This window comes from Falco naumanni, chromosome 12 (assembly GCF_017639655.2).
Source record: "Falco naumanni isolate bFalNau1 chromosome 12, bFalNau1.pat, whole genome shotgun sequence".
NCBI lineage: Eukaryota > Metazoa > Chordata > Aves > Falconiformes > Falconidae > Falco > Falco naumanni.
The window spans coordinates 4852345-4876515 of NC_054065.1; the positions used below are offsets into that span (position 1 = coordinate 4852345).

Genomic DNA, 24171 nt, shown 5'->3' on the forward strand with positions numbered 1-24171 from the left:
TGCTTTCATCATCCTGAAAGTTCCCTGGTATCTGTTAACTTAAATAGCACACCACTCCATATTCTACTTTTTCCATGGGCCAAACATATTATAGGAATGAAGGCAATCTTGGATATTCACCAATGTTATTTTTGTCTCTGACCACAAATTTAATTTGTTCAAAGGCTGATGAGCTTTATGTCTTTGTGGTGTCCCACACACTAGAAAATGAACTCCAAGCTCTCCTTGTCTAGGAAGCATTTGCCAGAACTGATAATACCATTAAGCCAGAATATGCCAGAAGGAATTCAAGTGCAGGTGAGCTCTAGTCTTTATATTGCTGTTGTCCCTTAAGGGAGTTGTTTGAGTCAGTCTCAGATATTTAAACATAAACTTGGAACTTTTTTTTAAAGGAATTCAGAGGCTTGAATGTGCTTTTAAATCATCACAGCAGGAAGATCTAGCATCATAGTTTTAAGATGATACAGGAAATGAGTATACCTCTTGGGCAGAGTGTTGGGGAATAGGGAAGTTGTGAAGGAATCCTAATGGAAAGACAGCAAGAGAGCTAGTGAAGAGCAACATTCTCTGGTGGTCTGCAGCTGAGAGATGTAAAAGACCCTAGGCATGAAATTTTTCTGCATATCTAGAGAAAGATAGGTCTCTCCTGTATTCTGCACAGCTTGAAAAGAGAGGAAGCACTCAGCCTTACCGCATGACGCATGCTGTGTCTGGCAACGGCTTCCTCCTTCAGAATGTAATTAGCATTGGACTTGGACATATCCAAGAAAAGGCTAACGTAGACACAATTTCATTAATATTAATGGACTTGCTAAAGAAGAATACTACATGTTGACAAGATAATGCACAGCTTTAATATAGACAATTTCTAGAGCTGGCAGGGATTCTGGAGTCTTCCTTGTGGAAAGTGCCCAGCTATAACATTTATTTTCAGTGTTTAAAATTACTCCTGAGAGAGATGTGGGTGAAACCCTGGTCCCTGCTTCAGCCAAAGCACCCACTTCTCTTACTGGCACCTAGCCTTTCACCTCACTTTTTCGAATAAGTGCTCACATTCTTGAGGCTGAGCAGAGAACGTTGAAGCTGTTTTTCAAAATAAACATGGAGCACGTGGTGTCTTTTTCCCTCTACCCAGGGCAGCTTGTTTAATTAAAGTGGAGGACAGAAGCCTGTCTGGAAGGAACTCAGGATGGAGAGGAGGTGCAAACCCAGAGGACCACCATGAAACACAGCAAGCTGTTTGTTTTTTGTTTAAATGGAAGAAGGACAAAGGAAGGGAAAAAGGAAAAATCTTGATTCTGGAAAATGAGAAGGTGCTTATCAGAGGAAATGCAGGTGTGTTGATGTATGTATACCAGTGCACAACAGTTTTCTTTCCAGTTCCCATGCTTATTCTAAAGTGTTTTGACTTTTGAAATATATAAAAGAGAGGTGGGTTGTTGCTTGTTTCCGGTGTTGAGAGAGATGAAAAAAGAAGAGGGGGGCAGGTTTTGCACCATTGAAGGGAGGAGAGGCATTTCCTTAATGTCCATTGGTATTGAGCAGAGAGAAACAACCTTTTAGCTTTGTACAGTAAAAAAAAAAAAGCTAATGTGATATTTTGGTGTTCCTGTTAGGAGAGAAGCATACAACCTCAATGTAAACTTTGGATTTGCTACAGTGCAAAGAGAAACACTATGTTGCTGGTAGTGAAGATGTATTCTTCATGGCAAAACGCTGGCGGAAGCAGTTAAGACCTCCGAACACTTCCATGTTCTCCAGGGCTGTGAGTCTGCAGGTCACAATACTGCTGTGTGACTAAGGGGGGTGGGAGAATTTTTTTCCTCTAGTAAGTCAAATCTTGAGAACTGAATTCTTACCGTTCCTGTAAAGTCAAAGGTAGGGGTATTGCTAGGAGTAAGAATGCTTGGAAATCTGCTGCTGAGTGCTTTTCTGCCATGTATCCCTCTTGTATCCCTCATGTATCAAACTGGGATCTGAGCCTCATCAGCAGTTGGTCGCTGAACCTGCCCCATTGCAAAATGGATGACTTTATCTAGAGAGTTGAGATGTTCCAACAAGTCACCTTCACTTTCCATAACCTGCAGAGCTCTCCAGTGCTGCAGGTGTTGTCAGAGTTGTGCTCTAGGGAAACTTACCCCCTGAAACAGCTGTGTTAACCTCCAGCAAGTCCCTTGGAATCTGCAGTGCTGTCCCAGACATACAGTGCAAACAAAGCCCAGGGTGCTGTAGCACATTTGTACCAGGGTTTCCTGATTCTAAGTGCAGTGAGATATGGCCTAAAATGAACCATTGTTATAACAATGACAAAGATGCTGGGGTAAAAATAACATTATTTCCTTTGGAAAGAAAAGAGTTCTATTTTTAATTATTTTTTTCATTAGTCTTTCTATTTTACTCTACCAGTGTTTATAGTACAGAGTACAATACTTTTTTTTATGATTGTTCTTTGTGTGACTGGGACATAAGTAGGCATTCTGTAGCAAAATGTCTGGGATACAGAATCCAAAAAGCTTGTGCTGCAGGAAGTTCTAAAAAAGCCCCACACAATCCCCTCCCACCCACCCTCCAAAAAAACCCAAACCCCAAACAAAACAAATGAGCAAAAACCCTAAAAGACTGCCATAGTTTCTGTGTGGAAAGTTATTGTATCCTTTGGAATGTAAGCTTGTCTATCTCTTCTGTTAGGACACTTCTCTTAAAACGAATACTTTCTTCTTGGAAAATCAGATTTGCTCCAGAATTGAAAATCTTGATTTTGATTGCTAAAAGACATAAATCTGCCATTGGCAATGATTTTTTTATTGTTGTTGTTGTTGCTTTTTTTAGTGGGGAGTGGTTGGCGGGGTTTTGGTTTTGGTTCTCCTGCTTTTTCATACAGCCGGTTGATCCAAACAGACCCCTGTGACTGCACAGCATTGTAGTCTTCAGGGAGGCTTTCACACACGTCAGGCTGGTATTACTGCTGAAGGAGGTTGTTTTTTCCTCTTTGCTATTATTCACATTTCTCCCTGTGATGGCAGAAGCGGCATGGTTAGCAAGGGAACAGATCAGGAAACTAAACTGAGTGAAAATTTGTAGAAATCTGGAAGGCTTAAACTGATTTGAGGAGTCAGGGGAGATCTAAAATCTTTAGTTCTCTGTTCATTTTATCTCCTCCAGCTTTGTGGGGAGGGAGGGTGTGGTTTTGGTGGGTTGCCGTTGTTTCCTTTTCTCTAAATTTTAAAGGGTTTTGGCCATTGTTAGAGGGGAGAATGGACTGTTTGCTTGTACCTCAAAAACCATTAATTCCGTGACTGTGGCAGGACAATGTGAGGAGTTTGCAGTCCAACTGTAGACAAGATGATATACTGTAGGTGCTGCAGAAACACAAATATTGTCTCTTCAGCCTCTTTTGTGGGCGCTAAGGCTGCACCCAGTTGAGGAATTCCAGGGGCACACCGGTATACCACTGTGTACCCTATGCGGCTACTGGCAAAATTGTATTTGACATTAAGGGGGTCAGAGGTGGGGGAAGCTGTAGCTGAATATGTCTTCCAGCAACACAGTCTTGCTGGTGAAAAGGTTGTTTCTGTGTACACAGTTTTGTCTTTTGACCTGCACCTTCCAGCTGTTCTTTGTAGAAAGGAAAAGTCTTAATGAACAACAAAGGTAAAATTTTAAAAATTATTGTAAAGTATCTGTGCTAGGCTTATATCAGAAGTCTGGGGAAAATGATAGTCAGATCCCTCCATGTGTTTGAGAAGTGATTTTTGTGCAGTAAACAAAACATAAGAAATGCAGGCTTGGGATGTGCTTGTACATTATGACTGAGACAAATAAACAACTCATCTTGTTCTTTACTTCCTCTGCCTTATTGGCAGTCATCTGATCTTCCCTCCCCTTGTGCTTGCCCTGCTGCTCACCAAAATGGCTGGGAAGAGCTTTTGTTGTGGTGTGGAGTGCTTTGCTAAGATTATTTCTACTATTTTAGCAAGGTGAATAGGCTTGCTGGGTGCTCAGGACTTTTTGATCTGCGCTTTACACGCCTCAGACCCTGTTCAATAGTAAATGGTCAGGAGAGAGGAAAGGGACCGGTCCTTTTCACCTGAAGCAAACTTTTAGAAGCAAACTTTCAATTCATTTCAAAGGTTTCTGTGAAAGCACAGGTTGATTAAGAAAAAAATTTCGCAAGTACTTTATCAAGTATGTCATGCTGACTCAGTCCTTTGCTCTTGTTTATGGTGAGTGAATTGTATCCACAGACTTATATGCACAAATTGCAAATAATTTATCAAATTAAATCTTTTCCTTTATTTTACAGGGTGCCTGCCTGAAGGAAATAGCAGAGCTGAAGGCTGTGTTGAATGGGTAATGTATGAAAGGGGCTCTTGTGGTGGTGAGTTAGGCTGGAATACAACTCGCAGCAGAAAAGGGAAGCATATTTTCAGCATCTCTATGCTGTTGTTTAGATAATGTGTTTTACTGAAGTTTTTCTAAAATTGTTATTAAAAAAACCCAAACAACAAACTAACCAAAATCTTACCACATCATGGAAACTGCTTGGTTTCCTGCAAGGTGACTTATGAAAGTAGACAAATTCTGCTGTGCAGCTTCTTTGGATTGTTTTGCGCTCTGTTTGGAGAAACCTTTAATGATACAATGCTGTAATTGCTGCATGAACCTTTGTTCTAGAGATGAATGTATTTAGAATAGAGGATCATAGCTATAAAACTATGAATCCTTAAAAGAAAAGGAGCAAATAAAAGAGTTCTGTGAAAGTTTGGATTATGTAGAGAAACTAGCTTTTAGTTGCAGGTTGGCTGTGTCCTTGGGCCAGCTGTTGTTTAGGCCTTGTAGTTCTTGTATGTAGCTACTAACCATGTAAGGAAGTGTTTATCTTAGTCAAGGAATGTGTTAAGTGATAAGAGAGGATCTGTAGCAGCAAAACCAGGCCGAGCTGGTTCTATGGTTTGTGAAGAAATGCCAAATAAGGGATGTGTACCAAATCTAGGGGGTCACAGAGTGAACCATGGGATGAAGAGGAGTGAAGAGGAAGTAATGACCGCAGACCATCAAGACAACCACCCAGAGGCCTAACTGCACAGCCATAAAAGGACACTGTAAGGTCCTGGGAAGACTCGTACATACGCAAATAATTCTGGGAAATGTAGTGAATCTGTATAGCTATGTGACATAAAATGGGACCTGTGAAATAGTCTGGGATGCACGTTAGGTGGAGCGATCCCCCGTGCATCCGGCACTGCAGTAAATAATGCCTGCTTCTTAATACTACATTGCTGTTAAGGAGTTTTAGTCCCAGTTTTTGGTGACATTAGGAATCTCATCTACAGACTTTGTTCTTTTATCCTAATACTTGTCCTTCCAGAATTTCTTCTACCCGAGGAATTAAAAGCTTTTTGCAGGTTTTGTAGGAGTTGTCTTTGTCAAGATACAGGCCTTGTGAGAATGGGGTGGAAAGTGCTCTGTAGGCTGCATGCTGGATGGTCCTTGGCGTACCTGGACAGTCCCCACTTAGGTTTCCATCCCCTTCAGCTGCCAGCAGTTGCAGGGGATGGAAATTCCTTTAGGATGTGGCAACACTGTCCTGGAGAGAGGAGTTATTCAGGGATTCATTTCACAGAAACAACTTCCAAGGTGGATTTTCTTTCCATTTAGTGTTAAACTGAGTGTGTTTCACAGGTAAATAGTGCTGAGCTCAGCTGTGTGGCCTAAAGTGGAGTTTGCCACATGTTTTATAGTTGCTGGTTCTACATTAGAGTAAGGAGGGCAGGCAGTAGGCTTTGGTATTGTACTGTCTAAAAGAGCAGTAGTTGTTGAATAAAACTGAGAATTTTTTCATAGTTACTCTTTATATGATGATAAATATTACCCAGTATATTTGCTGCCTCATCAATGCTAAATGTATCAGTGACTGGGTATTCTGTAGCTAAATCTCATTTAGAAATAATGATGTCTCCAGCCATTGTGAAGTGGCATCATTGTGCAATATCCCTGTGCTTTGTAAGTAACTTCAGAAACATAAAGATCTTGGTGGATAGCATTTTCTTTAATGTGTTAATGTATTCGCACATCTGGTTTGGCCGGTAAGAACAGAGGACAGTTTGCTTCTGGAGAAGATGAGAGAACTGCAGGAAGCCCTTGAGAAAATCTCCCTCGTGTAGCTTGGCCTCAACTGTTCATGAGAATGGAGCAAGGTTACCAGCTTCCCAGCAGAGACCAGTGGATGTTGGGTCAGGTATGCAGATTGCAGAGGCATCATTGCCTGTGCTCAGAAACATGGTCAGTCACTGAGATAAATTTGTTCTTCCCCAGACTCAAAACCATTGGCACGTGGTTGGTGATTATTGGCTTCTGAAAGCAGTGGTGCAACTTGGCTGTTTCAGTTTTAAACAGTTTCGTTATTTTATGCATGCACTTTTATTATCCAGTGAGGAATGGCTCTAGCTGTTACAATCAATTAGAAAAGTCTAGATACTCCTTTCAGAAGCTGCTCAGCCCCATGAGTGAAGTTGCATGGCTGGTTTGAAGCTGAAGGCTATTTCTGTGTAACATTGAGCTGCCTTTCGGTGGGAAAGGGAGGAAAGGGAGCTGTGTGGACAGGCAAGCCTGTGTGCTGCATGGGTAGTTCTGCTGCTAGTTCTCAGGGTTAGAAACAAGCTGGAGCAGGCAAACAGGTACCCAGCCAGCTACACGAGGAGAGTTAAACTCAGCTTCAGCTTGCTAGGCCAAAATTAAGTCAGCCTTAACAGGGTATGAGGAGAAAGGAATTCACCCAGGAATAAACTATGTATCTAGTTAACAAGCAAGGGCTATGGGAAATTCTGACTGAGGAAATTAAATGGACAAGGATTTAAAATAAGAGTTTTTTCTAGTCTTCATAGTGGGCGACTCTGCAAATTTATTTTCTGAGTTTTATTTAAAGTCTTAACTGCTTAGTATCTCAGCTCTGATCCTCACGTGCTTCTGGTCTGACTGCCTCAGGAGGTATCACAGTTTTGCAGTATCATAAACCTTATGAACCCATTGATAGCCGTTTCTTAATAATGGATATTTTGCAATGGCATGATAAGCAGGCCTGTGGTGTCAGTCAGACTAGCCTTAGCGCTTTGTGCTGAAATTCTGCTGTGTAATATTTGGAATTGCTTTTTTTTTTCTTAGAAAACTCTTTGGAGTTCAAAACCCCAAAATGGCCATCAACAAGCGATATGTTAACTCACACCTAGCTGTTTGCGTGGCCCCTTGAGCGTTAGACCTGAGAGCTCATCACTTGGCTAGCTGTGGTGGTGCCCTTGGCAATTCCAGTACTTTCAGGGATAAAGTTGTTACTGGACTGAGCTCCCCAGAGCTGAATTCAATGAATGACACACACACACACAAACAGCTATAAGAGCTGATTTTTCTTTATTTGCTTCTACTGCTTATTACAAAAATCACTTGTGTATCTTTCATCCATTTTAGAAAATGTAAGATGGCCTAAAATACTCATTTAAAAGTATAATTTTATATATATATAATGCATATATAATATGCATTAAAAAGCCCTTTGTGAGAACCATGTACATCTGTATGTATGGAAGGCTATGTTTGAAAAGACAGTGATGATCTGAATGTGGTAATGGGATGGTTTGTAACAATTCGTTATGCTGGCAACTCAAATTTCTTAGCTGTGTTAGCTGTGTGGTTCCTTATTGTTAATTGGTAACCTGCTTAATCTTACTAACCTTCTTGTGAACCTGCCTAACTATTGTTAGTAATCGGCTTATTGTTAGAAAGCTCTAACTATTAGTAGCAAGTTTTGAGTCGTGCAAGTGCAAATACGCTTGTTTTGAGTTCTGTTGACAACTGGCTTTCATGATACCATTTGTGTTCATGAAATTAAACATGGGGTCATTTACAGTCTTAATTATCATTAAACAACAGTATTTCTTGCCTGTTAATGTTTGCCTTCTCTGAACTACAGCGGCTTAAGTATAGGAGGGATTTTCTCATGTGGCTATTCCTGGGATGCAGTTCTTTGAGATGCTGATTGTAACTGGCCAGCATGAAAAAGGTGAAGTCCTGCTTGTCCCTGTCATCTCCTAATCTCACCCCCTCCATTTGGCTGGGCTGTTTTAGTAAGTTAATTTGGGTCAGTGAAAGTGTCTGAAAAACAGGGAGGAAAATAAAGCATGGGGAGAACGGAGCTTGTGCTCTTTGGGCACAAGCAAGCTGTTTTATATGCACAGCTGGCTATGAAAGGATTTACTCTGAGAGTGAAAAATGAGGTACTTCCTCTGAAATATGCAGAGATGCCCAGTAAGACTGGACTGGGTTTTTTTTTCTGTGTGTTTGTGCACACTTAGCACAGTGGAAGCCTCTTAGTACTGTTACTGCTCAATACAGAACTAATATTTTTCTGATATTATTGCAGGTCTGTTCTGATCTGACATTCCTCAAACACCTGAAATTCCTATTGAAGAAAGAAGCAATTTTGAGTTTTGCTGGAGTGTGCAAGGGCTTTTTTTTTCCTAAAGCCAGGTGATTCTCAAAATACTATACAACCACAGATCTAAGACTGAAATTCCACTGAAGGGTGAGGAGGACAGACATCAAACCCTTTCCAATTTTATCTGCATGCTAACATTTGCAGCTGCTCTATCTTGTAATAATGGACTAGTTAGTATTCCTGCACAAATGTGTTTTGCATACAAAACTGATGTTTGACTTAAATTTGTGGGCAACTGTATAGACATACTTTTAGAAATAATTTTTAATATATATTTTGATCTTTATAGTGCTTATTATCTGCTAAGCTCAGGCAAATATTTTGCTTTCTGTCATTCCAGAAGCCTGAGGATTCTGAATGAGACTATAATTAAATAATTTCAAAATAGTGATGACTTCAAACATTTTTTTTTCAAAAAGTTGAATTATATTGTTGTTCTCTTCATTTGGAGCAGCTGTAAAAGGTGGTGATGTAACTTTTTTTTTTTCTTAAAGGAAAAAAGAACGTAACATCCTGCTTGATATTATGGTAATTATGTACATGAGAAGATGGTTTCTAGAGGAAGTGTTATCGTACATATGAAGAATGCTTGAGAAATGCAGGTAAATTTGGAATGCAAACCAAAAGGTAGAAACACCCCTAAAAGAGGGCTGATTGGCTGCCCAAAGCTCAAGATGTTGTTTAACAGTTCACAGTAGCAACTCTTCTTGCTCCCATAGCCTCACTGGAGTCCAGCTAGGGAGTGTGCTTTTGGAGCCTGTTTTTCAATATTTATATTTAATATTATATTTATATATTGAGTTAGATTATATATAAATAGAAAGAAAATAAATATTTATATATCGAGTTAGAAATATATAAAAATATACATATAAGTAGGCTTGATGTACAACCTGTCGATATTAATATTTTAGGACTGTATTCAGTCCTAAAATGAGTATTTTAGGTGTGGGTGCTGAACAGTCACACAGGGCACGGCATGTGGCTGTAACTTAAAAAGTAATCCTTATTTCTCTGTGGGCCTTGTACCTCTGTTTGGTTTACTTGACAGTGATATTCCTTTTCCTGTAGAATTTGCTACTGCTCAAAACATACCATTTCTGATGTCTCTAAACTTCAGCAAACACAGATGGTTTATTACAGTGGAGGTCCTATGACCTTATGACCGTTTTCAGCCTGGGCTTGCCAGATATTAGAGCCTTTTCATAGCAACTGCACTGCCTGCGAGCACTACACTTCCAGGATCTGTATCCCTTTCCTGGGATGTGTACCCCCACTTGCAAGCCAGTGCCTTGCAGCCGAGTGATAATGCTGACCCTTGAGACTGGCTGTAACACCAGCCTTCTCCAGCGTGGTGGATACAGCTACGGCTTATCTCTGTGGGAACCTGTTGGCGGGTGTAAGCAGATACGCGGTGGGAGGCTTAGTACAGAATTTCCAACCAAGGCTATTGCTCATATTCAGTACCATGAGAATCACTCAGAAACCCAGAATGGGATCTGCAGTGTTTGTGGACATAAAAGTATGATTCTTCCAGTCCTGCTGGAAATACTGTGTCTGCCATATCCTTTGATTCTGTCACCTTTTTTTATGATCACATTTTGTGGTACAATATCTGTTGCTCAACAAGTCACTTGGGTCTTTCTCCTTAGAGCTTCAGGTGATGAATTTCCATTAAAGAAATGTTATTCTTGCGTTTAGAAATTATTATTTAATACTGCAGTCTACATGTGAAGTTATCTTCTTCTTCCCCTGTGGTATTTTTAAACCTGTTTTTGGATACACCTTTCTCATTTTCTTTGCAAATTTTTGAACATGTTTCTACTTCTGTGCTGTGGCCATTAATTAAAATATTAAAGACAGAATATTCAGTAATCTGTGAGAAACTTTTCTGTTCTTCTCAGTCCTGCTAGGTGGCTTTCCTGAAAGTACAACTTGCATCATTTCTCCCGTAATGGGCTTTTTACCTTAAAATGTTGTATTATATCGTCTTTTATGAACCAAATGATATCTTTTTTCCTCCATGTTAATTGCATCAAAACATTTTGACTTCTGACAGGAAGTACCGCATATTCTATTTTCCTTTCTATGGTACTACCCTGCATCCTGTAATTTACCAAAATCCTAGATTTGGATTTTCAAGTTGAAGGTACAGGTTTTTTTTCCTTAAAAAAAAATTTCATTTCAGTGCCACAATCCTAGTAGTTTTTTCCTGTTTTGTCTATGCTTTAAACCATCCTCCCTGCCAGAAAAATAAAAGAAGATCAAATGATGACTGGAACAATAGGCCAGTCTAAAAAATATCCCATGACAGTGTGATGTATGTGCCTCATTCTTTGTCTGAAGAATTTTTCTTTGGTGTACTTTGCTTCATGAGGTTTAATTCATCCTGACCTGTCTCTCGCCATTTTTGTTCTGTCATCTGTGATTTTTCTTTGCTGTTTCTTTCCTTTTTAATTCCTTATTGGCACACTTACCCTTTTCTTGTTTGTAATGCAATTTCTGAATGTTTTTTTTGACTGCAGTTTCATTATTCTTCCGCTTTCAAAATCTGTGCTGCTCAAAGTGATTTTCATAAATGGTTCCTTTAATATCTCAAAGTTTGAACTCTGCAATCTTTTCCAAATTAAAGAATCCTACTATGTATTGTCATATGAAAACCAAACTACCTTCTTGTCATATAAAAACCATTCTCTATCTTTGATCATTCTCGTTGCCTTCTTCCAGTTACATAATAAATCCCTTTTAAGATGGGAGGACCAGGACCACACACAGTATTCAAGATGTAATTCCTTTGTTTCATTTTATAGTACTATATAGTTTAGGAATATTTTTTTACCTTCATGTGCATTTATTTGCACTTATTAAAACTTCTGTAATTCTCATAAGATCCTTCAGCATTTTTTTACAGTCATTTTCATTTTTTCACAGCATTGAATAACTCTGTGGCCTCAGCAAACTCTTTGGAATGGATACGACAGATCCCTTCGGAGTATGCTGAACAGTCTTAATCTCATTGCATGTCTGCCAATAACTGCATTTACACTGTGAAAACTGACCTTTTCTTTCCTAAACTTTTAACTAGTTACTAATTTATGAAGACCTTTCTTTTCCTACAATCAGGCTGGTTTCTTTAAGATCCCTTGATAGCAAATCGTGTCAAATACTTCCTGGAAATCTAGGTTAACCTTGGTAAATTCTTGGTAAACCAAGTGTCAGTTGGATCCCCTTAGTCCACATGATCCTGCTTGACTTTTTTGGAAATGCTAAAGAAGTCGAGACATAACCTCCAAAAGCTGTACTACCCTGTCCTTGTTGTATCATATTTATCGGTGTTCATTAATTTGGTTATTGTTAAGGTTAATATAGTAAAAAATTGGTGAAAAACCCAATCTAAGTTACACATAGGTCCCTAACTCCTCCTAAAACCTTTAAAAAAAAAAGGGCATTTGTTGTTACTTCCAGTTCAAAGGAGTCCTAGTAATGTTTTCAGTCTCTATATTAACAGTTCAACAATTACATATTTATTCTTTTACAACACTTAGTTGAGTGCTGTCAGATCTTAGAAACCTGTTTTTCTGAGGAAAAAATCTTCAAGTAATGTTTGAAAAAAAACCCCAACCCATTATTTAGAGCTCCTCTGCCTTCTTTCAAAAAAAACTGATTTCCCATAGAGACAAGAATCAGTAATACGTAACTATGAATTCAATAACATATTGTACAGAATTACAGAACATGGACAAAGACAAGCAAACCAACCTCAAGTTTGTATTGTGGGGCTGTCGGGTATAACTAGAGATTGTAAACAGCTATTTTCCTTATGAAGTAATGATTCATATTTTCATTTATGACATGTATATAATGTATATTTTATTTAAGTAAAAAAATGTTTCACATTCACAATAATTATGCTCACACTTCAAAAATAAATAAAAGTAATAACGTTAAAAAAAAATTCCAAACATTGTTACACAGTTTCTCAAAGTCAGGAGGAGGAAATAATAACAGATTTAGCTAATGCTCTTGCATGCAGCAAGGAAGAAAATAAAAAATAATCCTTGTTGTTAGTCATTGCAGATGCTTTTTCAAACCTGGTAGTGTTAACAAATGCATTTATTATTCAGTGAACAGGTTCTGAGCACCTGTGCAATGCTGCGTTATACTCTGCCCTGACGAGGCTTGCTTGCAATCCTTGTTTGTGGTCTGGTATTATGTGGATGCATTCTTTCCTAACACTGCATATGACAGGGTAGCAAGAAAGCTAGTCATAGGAGGAGAAGGTGCTACGATCATAAAGAAGAAAAAACCTAAACCCTTCTATTTTCATTCTTTGTTGTGTAGCAGCTAAGTCCTGAGTAGCAAGTGTGTAAGAAAAGGTACTAAAGCACTTATTTCTATACTTCCATGCAACTAGAGCTGCTTGGGCTGCGTTTTCCCCTGGTGTATTAAGATTCTCTCTTTACAGTGTATGTTTACTGTCTCAATAAAGAAATTTGAATATTAATGTCAGCATTTGTTATTATGTTATGCAGAATGATTTTACATGATCCACGGGAAGAGCTCTTCAAAACAAAAGGAGTTGAAAGAACAGTTTTGGGGTTTGGTTAGGTAGTCATACAAGATCTGCAGCATAAATGCTATTCTGCTGACTGACTCCTCTGCCTTACTTGTGAGTGTTAAAATTCTTTGTGAAAGTTTAAGTGGCTCCTCTCGGTGCATTCTAGGCATTTTCTTCACTATAGGGAGAGCAACTGCAATACTCTTTAATACTTCAGTTAGAGGAAGTAGCTGAATTGATGAAACAGCTTGTTTCCTCCAAAACCAGTGATCTTTTCTGGCCCTGGCATTCAGCTGACCCATCACTGAGCCGATTCAGCTCACTGAAGCGGGCAGAAGACAAACCCCCGGGGAAGAAGAGGGAGGAGCTGAACAGATCAGCTTTGGCCACATTGTCTGACTGCACAAGTTGTCTTCCTAGCAGCTGCTCTGCTAAAACCACTCTGAGGGCCTGTACAACAAACCCTCGTCTATTTGTTGCCATCCCAGGTGTTGCAGGAACAGACCCCAGGAGTACTGAAATACCTGAGACTGGGAAGCGCTGGTGATGGCAGACTGCTGCTCCAAATGCTCATCTGGCTTTGCCCGCATGTCAAAAGAGCTGGACATAAGACCCGAGTACTTACCAACACAGCACGCAAGACATTGTTATTAAACAGTGGTTGCAGTTCATTTTATGAACAGAGGTACACTAATCGCGGTCACAGAAGACTAGAATAAAGAAGACTAATACAAAAGTAAATTCTTTTCTTGGTGGAAATTAGTAACTTGATCTGTCTTATTGGAAAATAAGACACGATTTCTGTGCTGGAAAGACTGTTAAGCTACGAGGTTTACGTTCACAGAATTGTGTATCAGTAGCGAAGCACCAAGTTTTTCTTTGGTGTCTGTTTCACTGCCAGCAGTGAAATAGGTTCCTGAGCCCAGGCCGTGCTGCCTGCCCTCCTCTCAGTCAGCTTCGTCATCGCTGGGTTTCTCTTCTGAATCATAATTTTCATATTCCTCATCCTCATATCTGAAGGCACCCTCCGCTTCAGGGTCAGACTGACCTTCCTCTTCATGTTCATGGGACTGGTCAGACTGAGAGCTGGATCTCGACTGCTCCTCCTCTTCCTCTTGGGAATGGCCAAGTGACATACCTGCCTTTGCTTCCTCTTCCTTCTCCTCATCCTCTTCAGGGTGCTGGTCAGAGGAGGGGCTGGACCCAGCCTCCTCTGCATGGCACGGCTGATGAGCAGAAGGGCTGTCTCTCGCCTCTTCCTCATCCTCCAGCTCACTGGACTGGCCATCCCGGGTGGAAGTTTTGATGCCTTTCCTCTTCTCTCTCTCCTCTTCCTCCTCCTCACAGGACTGCTCAGACCGAGGACTGCTGTTAGCTGCTTCCTCAAAGGATTCTTTTTCTTTCACTTTATTTTTGACAACTCTGAAAAGACAATTTGCACATGTGATTTTATTTTCAGGTTAGGTGCTTTCAAGTAGGTTTTAAACTACTTTTAGGTAATCTAGGACAAATCCTGGTAGACTTGGCTGGGGTGGAACCAGGGAGATAAAAGGGAAGGTGGGGACACTAGAGTCTCCTTTTATGCTAGAAAGTAACTCAACAGTATCGCTAATATATTTCTTCTTTTTAAAAAAAAAAAAAAATCAGTAAAAGTAGTGCAGAACGAAGTGACTTGCTAGCAACCTGCCAGAATTTTTGGTGAAAGGAACAAATAAAAAATGCTTTTCTTTGCTCTTCTTTGAGGTGTGTTACGTAAACATATCCAGTGCTGGCTCTGTTTCATGAAACAGTATTTAATTCAGGAAAACCAATAAAAAATACATACTATTGCTAATGTTAATAAAGCTAACTACCTAGTCAAATATTTACCTGGGAAATATTACCAATAATTAAAAAAAACCCCAAACCTACACATCAAAAATTACTTTCTAGTTACTACCTATGTGGGGACAGGGGGGATGGGGAGGGGGGAGAAAGCCTTCAGTAATCTCTACCTTTCTCTGGCATCAGTGGAGATACTAAAATCTTCAGAACTGGAGCATTGTAGCAATTTAGTTGTTTGTCCTTTCTTTGAAACAAACTCTGGGCATATCCCCAGTGCTCTCAGTCTGTTAGAATAATGCTTTTCTGCTGCTATTCTGGCATTTTTCTGTAGGAAAACCACAATGGTTATGTGTTACCTAAATGCATTAAATGCCTGTCTTTCGATACTTTTTTTATATTAATACTCTCTCTCATTAATTGCATCTGATAAGTTGAATGACTATTCACTGCAGGAAAGAATGGCAAAACAATACTTGAAAACTTTACACCAGATTTTCCTTTTCTGCACCTAAATCTGGTTTGCTCCCTGCACCTACTGGCTAATGAAGAGTTATATATTCTGTATATAGCCAGTGAGGGAGGAGGGGAAGATGTGGACATGTAGAAAAAATGCCCTTAAAAAGCAGTATTGATTAACCTTCTTACAGCGCTATTTAACAAATTACATAGATGTGTATCTCTGCCTCTGAAACTGAGGGTGTAAATTCCGTTCCTGCAGGTAGTATCGAAGTGAGGAGGACTCGCCCTCCAATCTACGCAGATGCTCCTGCCCCGCAGCGATGGCAGAGCAGGAAACCCACACAGCCAGAAGGGATGAGGGAACCAGCGATCTATGACTTGCTGCCTCTCTGGGTTTGGAAACAGGGCAGAGCCCACACTACCAGCACATGGTCGTACTGAAATGGAAACAGAAAAATACGCTGCACCTGAGCTTTACAGTAGACTCTAATTTCTTATCACTTCTTTCCCAGCTTAAACCTCTCACGTTTCTGCTGTAACTTTTTGTTGTGTTTTCAGTTATCACATGAGTAACCCTATCGAACAACATATTTACAACAGTCATCTCAGTTCCCTGTGCAAACATGCCATGAATGTTTAATTACAAAATTTAGTAATATTTATACAGAGATGGGGCAGCAGAGATTAAAATGGGCTAATACTGGTGTGAAAAGTATTTTTTAGATATCTTCTAAAAATGTTTGACTAAAATGTCTTTTGCAGTATTTGAAGGTAAGTTTAAGAAGTAATACAGAAGCAAGACAACCTGAGTGACTCTTTCAAAGAGCAACGGCCTTTGGTTTACTCTTTCTTCCATTTCTTGCAACTCTTGCAAATATTCTTGCATTCTCTGTTTCTCATAATTCCTAAGGGAAATAGAGCACAAGAGAAATTATTATTAATTTATCATACAAGTAGTTTTCTACAGCAGCTAAATTGCTCATAACAAACTAAATATTACCCTACTTAAAGACACATAAAAGGTAAATTATTTTATGGTGGTTACAGGGTCTGAGGTATACTGTCTCACTGTCTACAGTAATTGCTTGCCTCTAAGTACTGAACAAAACTGTCTCTGGAGTAGTCACTTCGGATAAGCAGAGAGAGGTCCTGGCTAGTGAGGTTAAAGAGAGGCTGCCTGAGTTTGAATTCTTTGGGGTTTTTTGGGTACTGTTTTTTTTTTTAATCCAAATTAAAAAAAAAAGTATCCAAATACTTAGGGGTTTTTAAATGCTGACTTCATACCGACATATTGCAGTTGTTCTAAGCAAAACAAAACAGAATTTTAGACAGAAATTAGTATTATTAAATAAAAATCAGTACTTTAAGGTAAAGTTTGACGATAAGAATATTGCTACTTTAACCAGTCTGTTTCACAAGAGGGGTGGCCCCATTCTCGATCACAGTATGCTTTTTTTCCCTAGTTGGTTTTTCAAGGGCCCAATCAGTATAGAAGGATGATGAAACTGTTGATTCCTCAACTGAAATGGTATCTCAGATCATAGCAAGCACTAGATAATCCACGTAGCGTGGGCTGTAATCCTCGGTGTGTGACAAAGACACGTTTTTGTGATGATGCCTCTGTACTGGGCCAGCTCTAGCATTACTAAATCAGACACTTAAGGGCAAGTATGAGAACTAGGGAGCATTTTACACTTCTGTCTCCTCCTGCCTCTTTCCCTTCCCATCCTCTGAATTTCTGCAATACGGCTGTGCATTAAGGCAAGTTATTCACCATTCTGAGGGAGTGAACTTCATTGTTGCTACTTGCTTGCTCTCTCAGGCGGCTTTCTACAAACCTAATTATCTGTTAGAAAAGCACTTACATTAATATACCTTATTACCCAGCCTATGCTGAAATAAGCATTATCAAGTTAAGCACTTGTACCAGCCTTAATGCATCAGCACTAGGGAAGTAATCTTGCTTTGTAATAGCATAATTTTATGTGCAGACAAGAATTAAGCATGAGTGTTTTACAATACTCTTGAAATCTGATTAAGCTAAATACTGTAATGTGGAGTTCACTGCTGAACGAACTCAAATCAAATCTGTAAACACACCCACTGTCTCTCTTAATTGTCTGCTCTGCTACCGTAACTCAAATTATTTTCTGCTTCTGTCCTAGAGTCAGCAGATCGTCTGCCCAAGGACACTTAAATTACAAAGCTCCTGTTATTAACAGTATCTGCTGGTCATGTTACAAAAGCAATTGTGCTTCAGCTCTTGACTAACAAAATAGTTAGAAGGGACTGCCCTCTTCAACCTGCATCCCTACCACTGCATCTCTGCTCTCCAGGACCCTGTGTAAGCCCTGCTTCTCCTAGACCACTGCTGCTTTCTGTGTGTGCTTTGGCTTCAGCTGTCTTTGGGGGAGGCTGTAGGTGGGTGCAGGTGTACGCTGGATAGTCACTGGCTGCCCCTGTGGCCAAGCAAAATGCTTGTTACAGCGCTGCTTCTAGCATATCCCGGCTGAGCCACTCCACTTCATGCTTTCAGCAGGTGAGAATGCACGTGCTTCAGTTCCTGCTCCATTTTCTCTTTCTGGTCACAGTGAAGCAACATTGGTGGTGAATAACCATTAGAAAGTTTGCTGGTGGAACAACCTGCAGTATTGTCTCGCAGGCGGTGCTGCACTATTTTAGCAAGTTTACTTATAACAGCCCAGAGTTTAAAGTCTATTAAGAATATATTCACAGTTTTCTGTTTGAGTTATACAGAAAGAAGAGACCAGTGTAAAGCAAAAAAAGAAATGAGGAAACCTTATTTGTAACCTTTCAACTCAGCCACAAAGACTGCCCTAGCCTCCACCCTCATTTCAGAAAGATCTCTGTCCTGAACCACATTCAAAATGCCTTAGAATTTAGTATGGTAGCTTAGAAGTTGCTAATCCAAGCTGTGAATCTTGTAATCAGGCCTATCTCTTTACCATTCACCCTCATATTGTTTCACCCTACTACTGTCAGTTACTGGCAATGTGCCTGGTTACTGGGAATTAGGATTCACAGGCACTGCCCAAGAATCCTGCCTGTGCATGAAGCAGCAGGTGCAGAGCAGTCGGTACCTCTCGCTGTCTGCACGTAACAGCGCCTTACATGGACGGTACTGCTGCAGTGCCACCATGCCAAGGCAAATTATAAACCTCACTAAAGACTCAGTCAAACAGGACTAATATTTCCCACCCCACCCCCCCCGGGGTTAAAAAGAACAAGAAGCAGCAATGGCTAAATTAGCCTTGCACAAATGCAAGGTCAAGCAGCACTCCCGGAATCAGATCAGCATCAGGGAGCTGGAGCCACCTGGCCCGGCTAGCTTACCGCACGCTGAGAAGGCACGGATGCTTTTCCCTGGGTACTACTTTTCTCAGTCACATCAGAACAATTTTTGTATCTCTGCTAAAGTTAACTTTGGATCCCACTCCTCCGAAGCAGCAGCAGCCTCCTAGTTAGCTGCTGACAGGTGTGCCAAGTTAAAATAAAATTCCTGCTCCAATTTTCCCTTCTTAAGTGGGTTCACAAAGTGAACTGTGACAGTTTTGCTACTGTAGGAGACAGTCAGCACTGAAGTTGTACCAACACCCATCAATCCAGCAGCGCAAGGATATTCTGTAACTACACTGTTCCTTTTCCTTTTGATTTTCCTTTAAAATTTTCCTAGTTAGTTGATATGTCAATTGAGAAAACACGGGATTCTCCTGGTAGCTAATCTATAATACTGTAAGGTGGAACATATAGAGCGAAATCATTAGAACAGGCAACAATTTCCCAGTTGAAATTTGGCCACTTTTTTAACTAGCTGCTTGTACAGTGTATAATTTATCAAATGTGTAAACCTGTAAACTTAGACTATGTTATTTTTTTACATTGTATGTTTAACATACAATGTAGAATGGAAGGTTCAGGATTCAGGGGAATGCAACAAAATACCTTAATGTTTTTAATTTGGATTTAGACATTTGAGCTAGGCTCTGATGTGGGTCATTGGCCTCAGCCCGAACTGTTACAATTTTCTGGAGTTTTTTCGTTCTTTGTTTCTGCTTTGTTCTGTTCCTTTTATGTTGTTCTTCCAGCTTTCTCTTTTCCTCAAGTGAATTCCTAGTGGAAAAATAAACTAAGGCTGAATTAATTTTAAATCAAGAGCAAGACTCCAAAGGAGATTCAAAAGAGAAAAACAGGGTGGAAACACGATTGGCATAAAAGGACACAAGCTATGTACCATTTTAAGGGATTCTGGCATACATACCCTAGGAAACAGCAGCCAGTTGTCCCTTTCCGATGGATGTTCTGAGAAAAATGCACTACTGTTTCTTTAACAATCATAAGTACTAATTAAGTCCTATATTTAAATATTTTAAGTTTTATATTATAATTAAGCCCTTATATTATTATCTTAAGTCCTATATTCACTGCATGGAAGAATTAACTACATATGTAGAAATACAAAAGAAGTTGCTCTTATTAAAGTTTATATAAAATGGAGATCGTCACTAAAGTAGTCACCTTATGGCTTGCAGCCGTCGTCTTGTGGATTCTGTGATTTTTGGCAATTTATATTCTCTGAATCCTGAGAGAGGTGAATTTGCACTCGAATGTCTCATTTCAGGTTTACGTCTTGGAGAGGCATACGGCCAGCGTGTTTCTTTCAACTTCTCTTCATCCTCTTGGATGTCCTTCAAGATCTTCCCCTTGTTTGAGGGAATATATGGAGTCCGAAGGTTGAAAGGTTCACAGACTGTAAGGTGTTTCACTTGTTTTTGTTGCAGGAGCCGTTCCTGAAATTTCTGGTGTAGTAGTTCAAAATCTGGAACGCTTGCTTTGATCTGGGGTTTGTGTTGTGTTTGCTTTGGTTCCACGCATTTGTGTTTCTTCTTTTTATTACCTTTTAAAGCCAGTCTGCTGTTGGGTAGAGATGAATTACGTAGCAACTCTTCAGCTCTCATCCTGATCCTGATTTCTCTGTACAGCTCTTCCTCCTTTAGCTTGTCATTAACAGCTGGACTGTAAACACATTTAGGAACTGGTTTTGCTTTGAACAGTTTTGTTTTCTTTTCAGGTGTGGAAAGATCTCTTAACTGCATTTTCCTAATTTCATTCCTTTGCTTCTCTCGTTCCATGAATTTAAATGGTTTCTGAGAAGCCAAAAGCCTGAGTTTGCTTCTCTCTTTCATGGACCTCCTGCGTTCTTCATTTTGTTGCACAATTTCATGGTAGAGTGGAAGGAAGACGGCAGCGGGCACTGGATTGGCTCGAAATTTTTTCTGACACTCTGCTTCTTCCTCTAGTTGCTTCTTCAATAAGTTCTTTTCTATTTCAATCTGTGACTTTGATTTGATGTTCTGTTCTTTTTTTCTAGCTTCTCTGATAGTCATCTGGAAAGGCCTGGGCACAGTAACTTTTGGTGACCATGCTTTCTGTTTCTTCCGTATCATTCTGAAGGCTGGCGAGCTTGGTAAGCTGTGTTTGGTGCGGGAGATGTAGTCTTCCACAGAGAACCCATCCCACATTTTTTCGATCCGTTGCTTAGCAAATGCAGATGATTCAGTGTCAGTACCATCTTCTTCAAACACTGATTCTCTGTCAGACCCATCAGATATGCTTGAGCCTACGGGATCACTTAAGTCAGAGTCTGAAAAGGATTTGTGCAAATTTAGAGGCTGATACAAGCTCTTGTCCCAAGTTGGCCTTTAAAAAAGGAAAAAAGAAGTTGTTTTGGGTCCAGTCCAACAGTGATGCAAAACTTCCACTTTAAGGTATTAAAACCAAAAATTAACAGCACTGGTGGGATGAGTAGAGGAGGAAGAGATGGGAAAAGAGAAGCGCACTGGGCACTCACACCAGATCACAGTTTTGAGTAAGTGCCGATCACAAACAAGTCAGCACTGCTCAAGAAAAGGCACTGCGCTCTACTAAACACGTTGCCCAGTCTCTGCTGCACCCACACCTGTAAATCTCAGTCCGTTAGCAAGGTGAATAAGCATCATTTATTCTTAAAACTAACTTTTCTGTGATTATCTGCTTATAGCAAATGGGGGCAGTAACACTTTCCAGCCCCAGAAAAAAAGCCTGTTGTTTTACAGATGTCTGCAAAGCATTTGAAAATCTTCAGATAAGGCACCGCTAAACTTACCTACAACACCTCTTAGAAGCGGCATTTTTCTTGTCCAGGGGTTGTGTTCCTTTTAAATGCGGTTTATTCCGATACATACTTTCTAATTTTGCCATGGTCTCCAAGTGGGCGTTCTTCAACTCTTCTAGCTTCAGGTAATATTCCTGATTTGAATGGGACATTTTGGAGACGTCTATCCACTCGTCACAGTCTCCGTTTTGAGAGACGGTTTGCACTTTGTTGGTATTTGAATCCAAATCAAAACCACCCTAGAAGAGAGATGTTTGTAAAATTTTCTGACTGTTAGAAGAAAGGGGAACAAGCTTCTTAACATTGCTTTATCCTAATTAAGTCTAAGGAATGAGATAGTAACACCAAATAGATAATGTAAATGCAGCGTTACACGGAATAATCTTACTGCATAATATTTTATATCCTAGTGGTCCTATTTAAAGCATGTAAAATTCCGAAGTCTGTCCTGTAATGAATATATTTATACCAGGAAATAAGATCAAAAGAACTTAATAAAAGAAAAAAGTTTAATTATTTTGTAAAGTGTAATTTTTCCTTGATCACTATGCAGCTCTAAAAAAGCCCTTATTTAGAAGCAAACAAAACCACAACAGAACCTTCTCTGCCTCCCATTTCCACAAGCATCCTAAAAGTAAGTCCTTAGATATCTTGTGTATTAATGTTTATTTTCATAATTTACTGTGAAACAACAGGGATTCTGCACAGCTTATGATTCCAACACTGGCTGCTTGCAGCCGTTTGCAGGTAAGCATGTTCTTTAGTTATTTTTAAAGCTTACAGAAGTTAGAGAAGTTGTTCAAACCAGGTTAGTCTGCGTTACAAAGGCTTCCTTTGTGTTATTTCTAAGCACCATGTTTTGAAAAATTAAGAGCACAGGTTTTTTATCAAAAATTAAAGTGATATTTTTTCACACAGAGGGATTTTTATAAACTGACATTCCAACAAAATTACTTTATGTTGTCAGGTTTTCACTGCAACAGTCTCTGTTTTTTCCACTGCATAGCGACCTAAGAACAGGCGTTACAGGAGCAAAGAGGTAAATGTGAAGAGCCGTTAGGGAGCGCAGCGTTCTGCATCCGCTTCCCGACCCTGCGTATGACTCTCCTGTGCAGAGCCTTCCGGGCTCCTGCCCGGCCCCGGGCACCATCTCCCCGCTGAACGCCGCGGTGCAGCAAGCTCACGAGGAGGCTGGCGCTGCGCCCGGCCGTCGGCGAGGTTCCCGTGCCTCTGCGTGGCTGCGCGGGTGGGTGGCGGCACGGGTGGGTGTGCAAGTGGGTGGGTCATGGGGGTACTGGTGCGTGGCTGTACGGTTGAGCGGGTGCGTGGGTGTACTGGTGGGTGAGTGTGCAGGTGGGCGTGTGCGTGGGTGTAGTGGTGGGTGAGTGTGCAGGTGGGTGTGTGCGTGGGTGTACTGGTGGGTGGGCGGCTGCGCGCGCCTGTGCCACAGGTCGCCGCCCAGCGGCGCAGACGCGAGCGAGGCCGTGCGGGCTCCCATCCCGTGCTGAGCCCATCGCCCGGCCTCAGGCCTCCCGCGCCCCCCGGCTGCCCCTCTCCCCCCCGGCGGTACCTGCGCGGCGCAGGGCGGCGGCCCCCGCTCGTACAGCGCGGCGGGCGTGCGGCGGCGCGGGTGGAGCGGCGGGCGCACGCAGGATGCGGCCAGGCGCGCGGCGCGGTGCGCAGCCTCCATGGCGGGGCGGAGCCTCCGGGGCGGCTGGGCCACGCCCCGCGCCTGGGCGGCCGCCGGGCAGCAGCGGGAGGAGCGGCGGGAGCGTTGGCCGCCCTGCCCGCCCCCCGGGCCGGCTCCCCCCGCGCCCGCGCCCGGTAGCCCCGCCGAGATGGCCGCGGTTGCGCCGCGCTCCCCCTGCCCGGCCCCGCTCTGCGCCCCTCGAAGTTCTGCAGCATCTTCTCCCGCCCCCGGGTCTGTACTTCAGCGATTCCAGAACGGGGGCAACCGGGATCGGCGGGAATATTCTCCCAACCCGGCACAGAGGCATTACCAAGCCATACGTTTACGGTAGCGGAATTACGAGTATTTTTACCGTAAAGAAGCAGATGAATAGATTAAATCACACACACCAGTTGTTTTAAGTCTTGTCAAGAAGTGGAAGTTCGCGCTACGGCAGGCACGCTTTAATGGACGTTAACACCCAAACTACAAGAGATCAGCGCTGGATGTCCTATCGGACATTCAACAGCTCAGGCTAGGAAGCAGAAGCTGGAAAATGTTTATTCTAAACTATGAAATGTAACATTAAAACCAAACTAAATTAACTCAAAACTGAATTCTCCTGAAGTTCCCTGGTAGCCGAGAACCTCCACATTACAGCTCACCCTAACACCATCACTACCTGATGCACCACGACACAGGGACCAGAACAAGGGATGTCACTTTCCCTTACGCAGTAATCCATTTCAAGGGATATTCTAGGACTTGGTTTAAGACAGTGTAATTTGCATTATTATACAATAGTATACTTTGATTTTTCACGCACTTTGAGGAAAACAGCCTGATCTGGGGCTGGGTGTGGAGCTTATGATGTCTAAAAGCTTCCACCACCGAGTAATACCCCTCAATTTGGAAAACTTTCATAGAAGCAGCTCCGAGCAAGCACATCACTAGAGCGCAAATTCAATGGTGTTTTTAAGAGTATGTTACAAGAGCTAATT

General features: G+C 41.2%; 1 protein-coding gene and 1 long non-coding RNA gene across 11 annotated transcripts in view; one reads left to right on the plus strand and one right to left on the minus strand.

Moving 5' to 3' along the window:
- Nucleotides 1-16046, plus strand: part of LOC121096047 — a 36757-nt gene extending 20711 nt beyond the window's left edge. For 3 of the 9 annotated variants that reach the window (XR_005830321.1, XR_005830318.1, XR_005830317.1), the window contains exons 5-9: nt 1136-1335; nt 4304-6238; nt 7964-8053; nt 8414-9090; nt 15589-16046. This is a non-coding gene — a long non-coding RNA (uncharacterized LOC121096047). Of the gene's footprint in view, nt 1-204; nt 298-1135; nt 1336-4303; nt 6239-7963; nt 8118-8413; nt 9091-15588 lie in introns of all 9 variants that reach the window. The other 6 variants (XR_005830324.1, XR_005830322.1, XR_005830319.1 and 3 more) reach the window with 6 other exon arrangements.
- FAM161A (FAM161 centrosomal protein A) lies at nt 12244-24162 on the minus strand. Of its 2 annotated transcripts, XM_040611542.1 has the most exons (7): nt 23072-24162; nt 21493-21740; nt 19866-21047; nt 19293-19460; nt 16135-16234; nt 15041-15195; nt 12244-14468 (listed from the first exon to the last, which is right to left on the minus strand). In XM_040611542.1, exons 1-7 carry the CDS (start codon nt 23189-23191, stop codon nt 13994-13996), a joined length of 2448 nt encoding a protein of 815 aa, XP_040467476.1. In that variant the 5' UTR covers nt 23192-24162; the 3' UTR covers nt 12244-13993. The 2 variants fall into 2 exon arrangements, with proteins under 2 accessions (XP_040467476.1, XP_040467477.1); XM_040611543.1 differs by lacking the exon at nt 19293-19460.
- Nucleotides 24163-24171: the final 9 nt, after the last annotated feature.

Coding starts and splice junctions, on each gene's coding strand:
- FAM161A (XM_040611542.1), bottom strand. CDS start 23,191: ATGGAGGCTGCGCACCGCGCCGCGCGCCTGGCCGCATCCTGCGTGCGC. Junction 21,741..23,071: donor CGCCGCCCTGCGCCGCGCAG/GTACCGCCGGGG, acceptor TCTCTCTTCTAG/GGTGGTTTTGATTTGGATTC. Junction 16,235..19,292: donor TCCAAATTAAAAACATTAAG/GTATTTTGTTGC, acceptor TATTTCCCTTAG/GAATTATGAGAAACAGAGAA.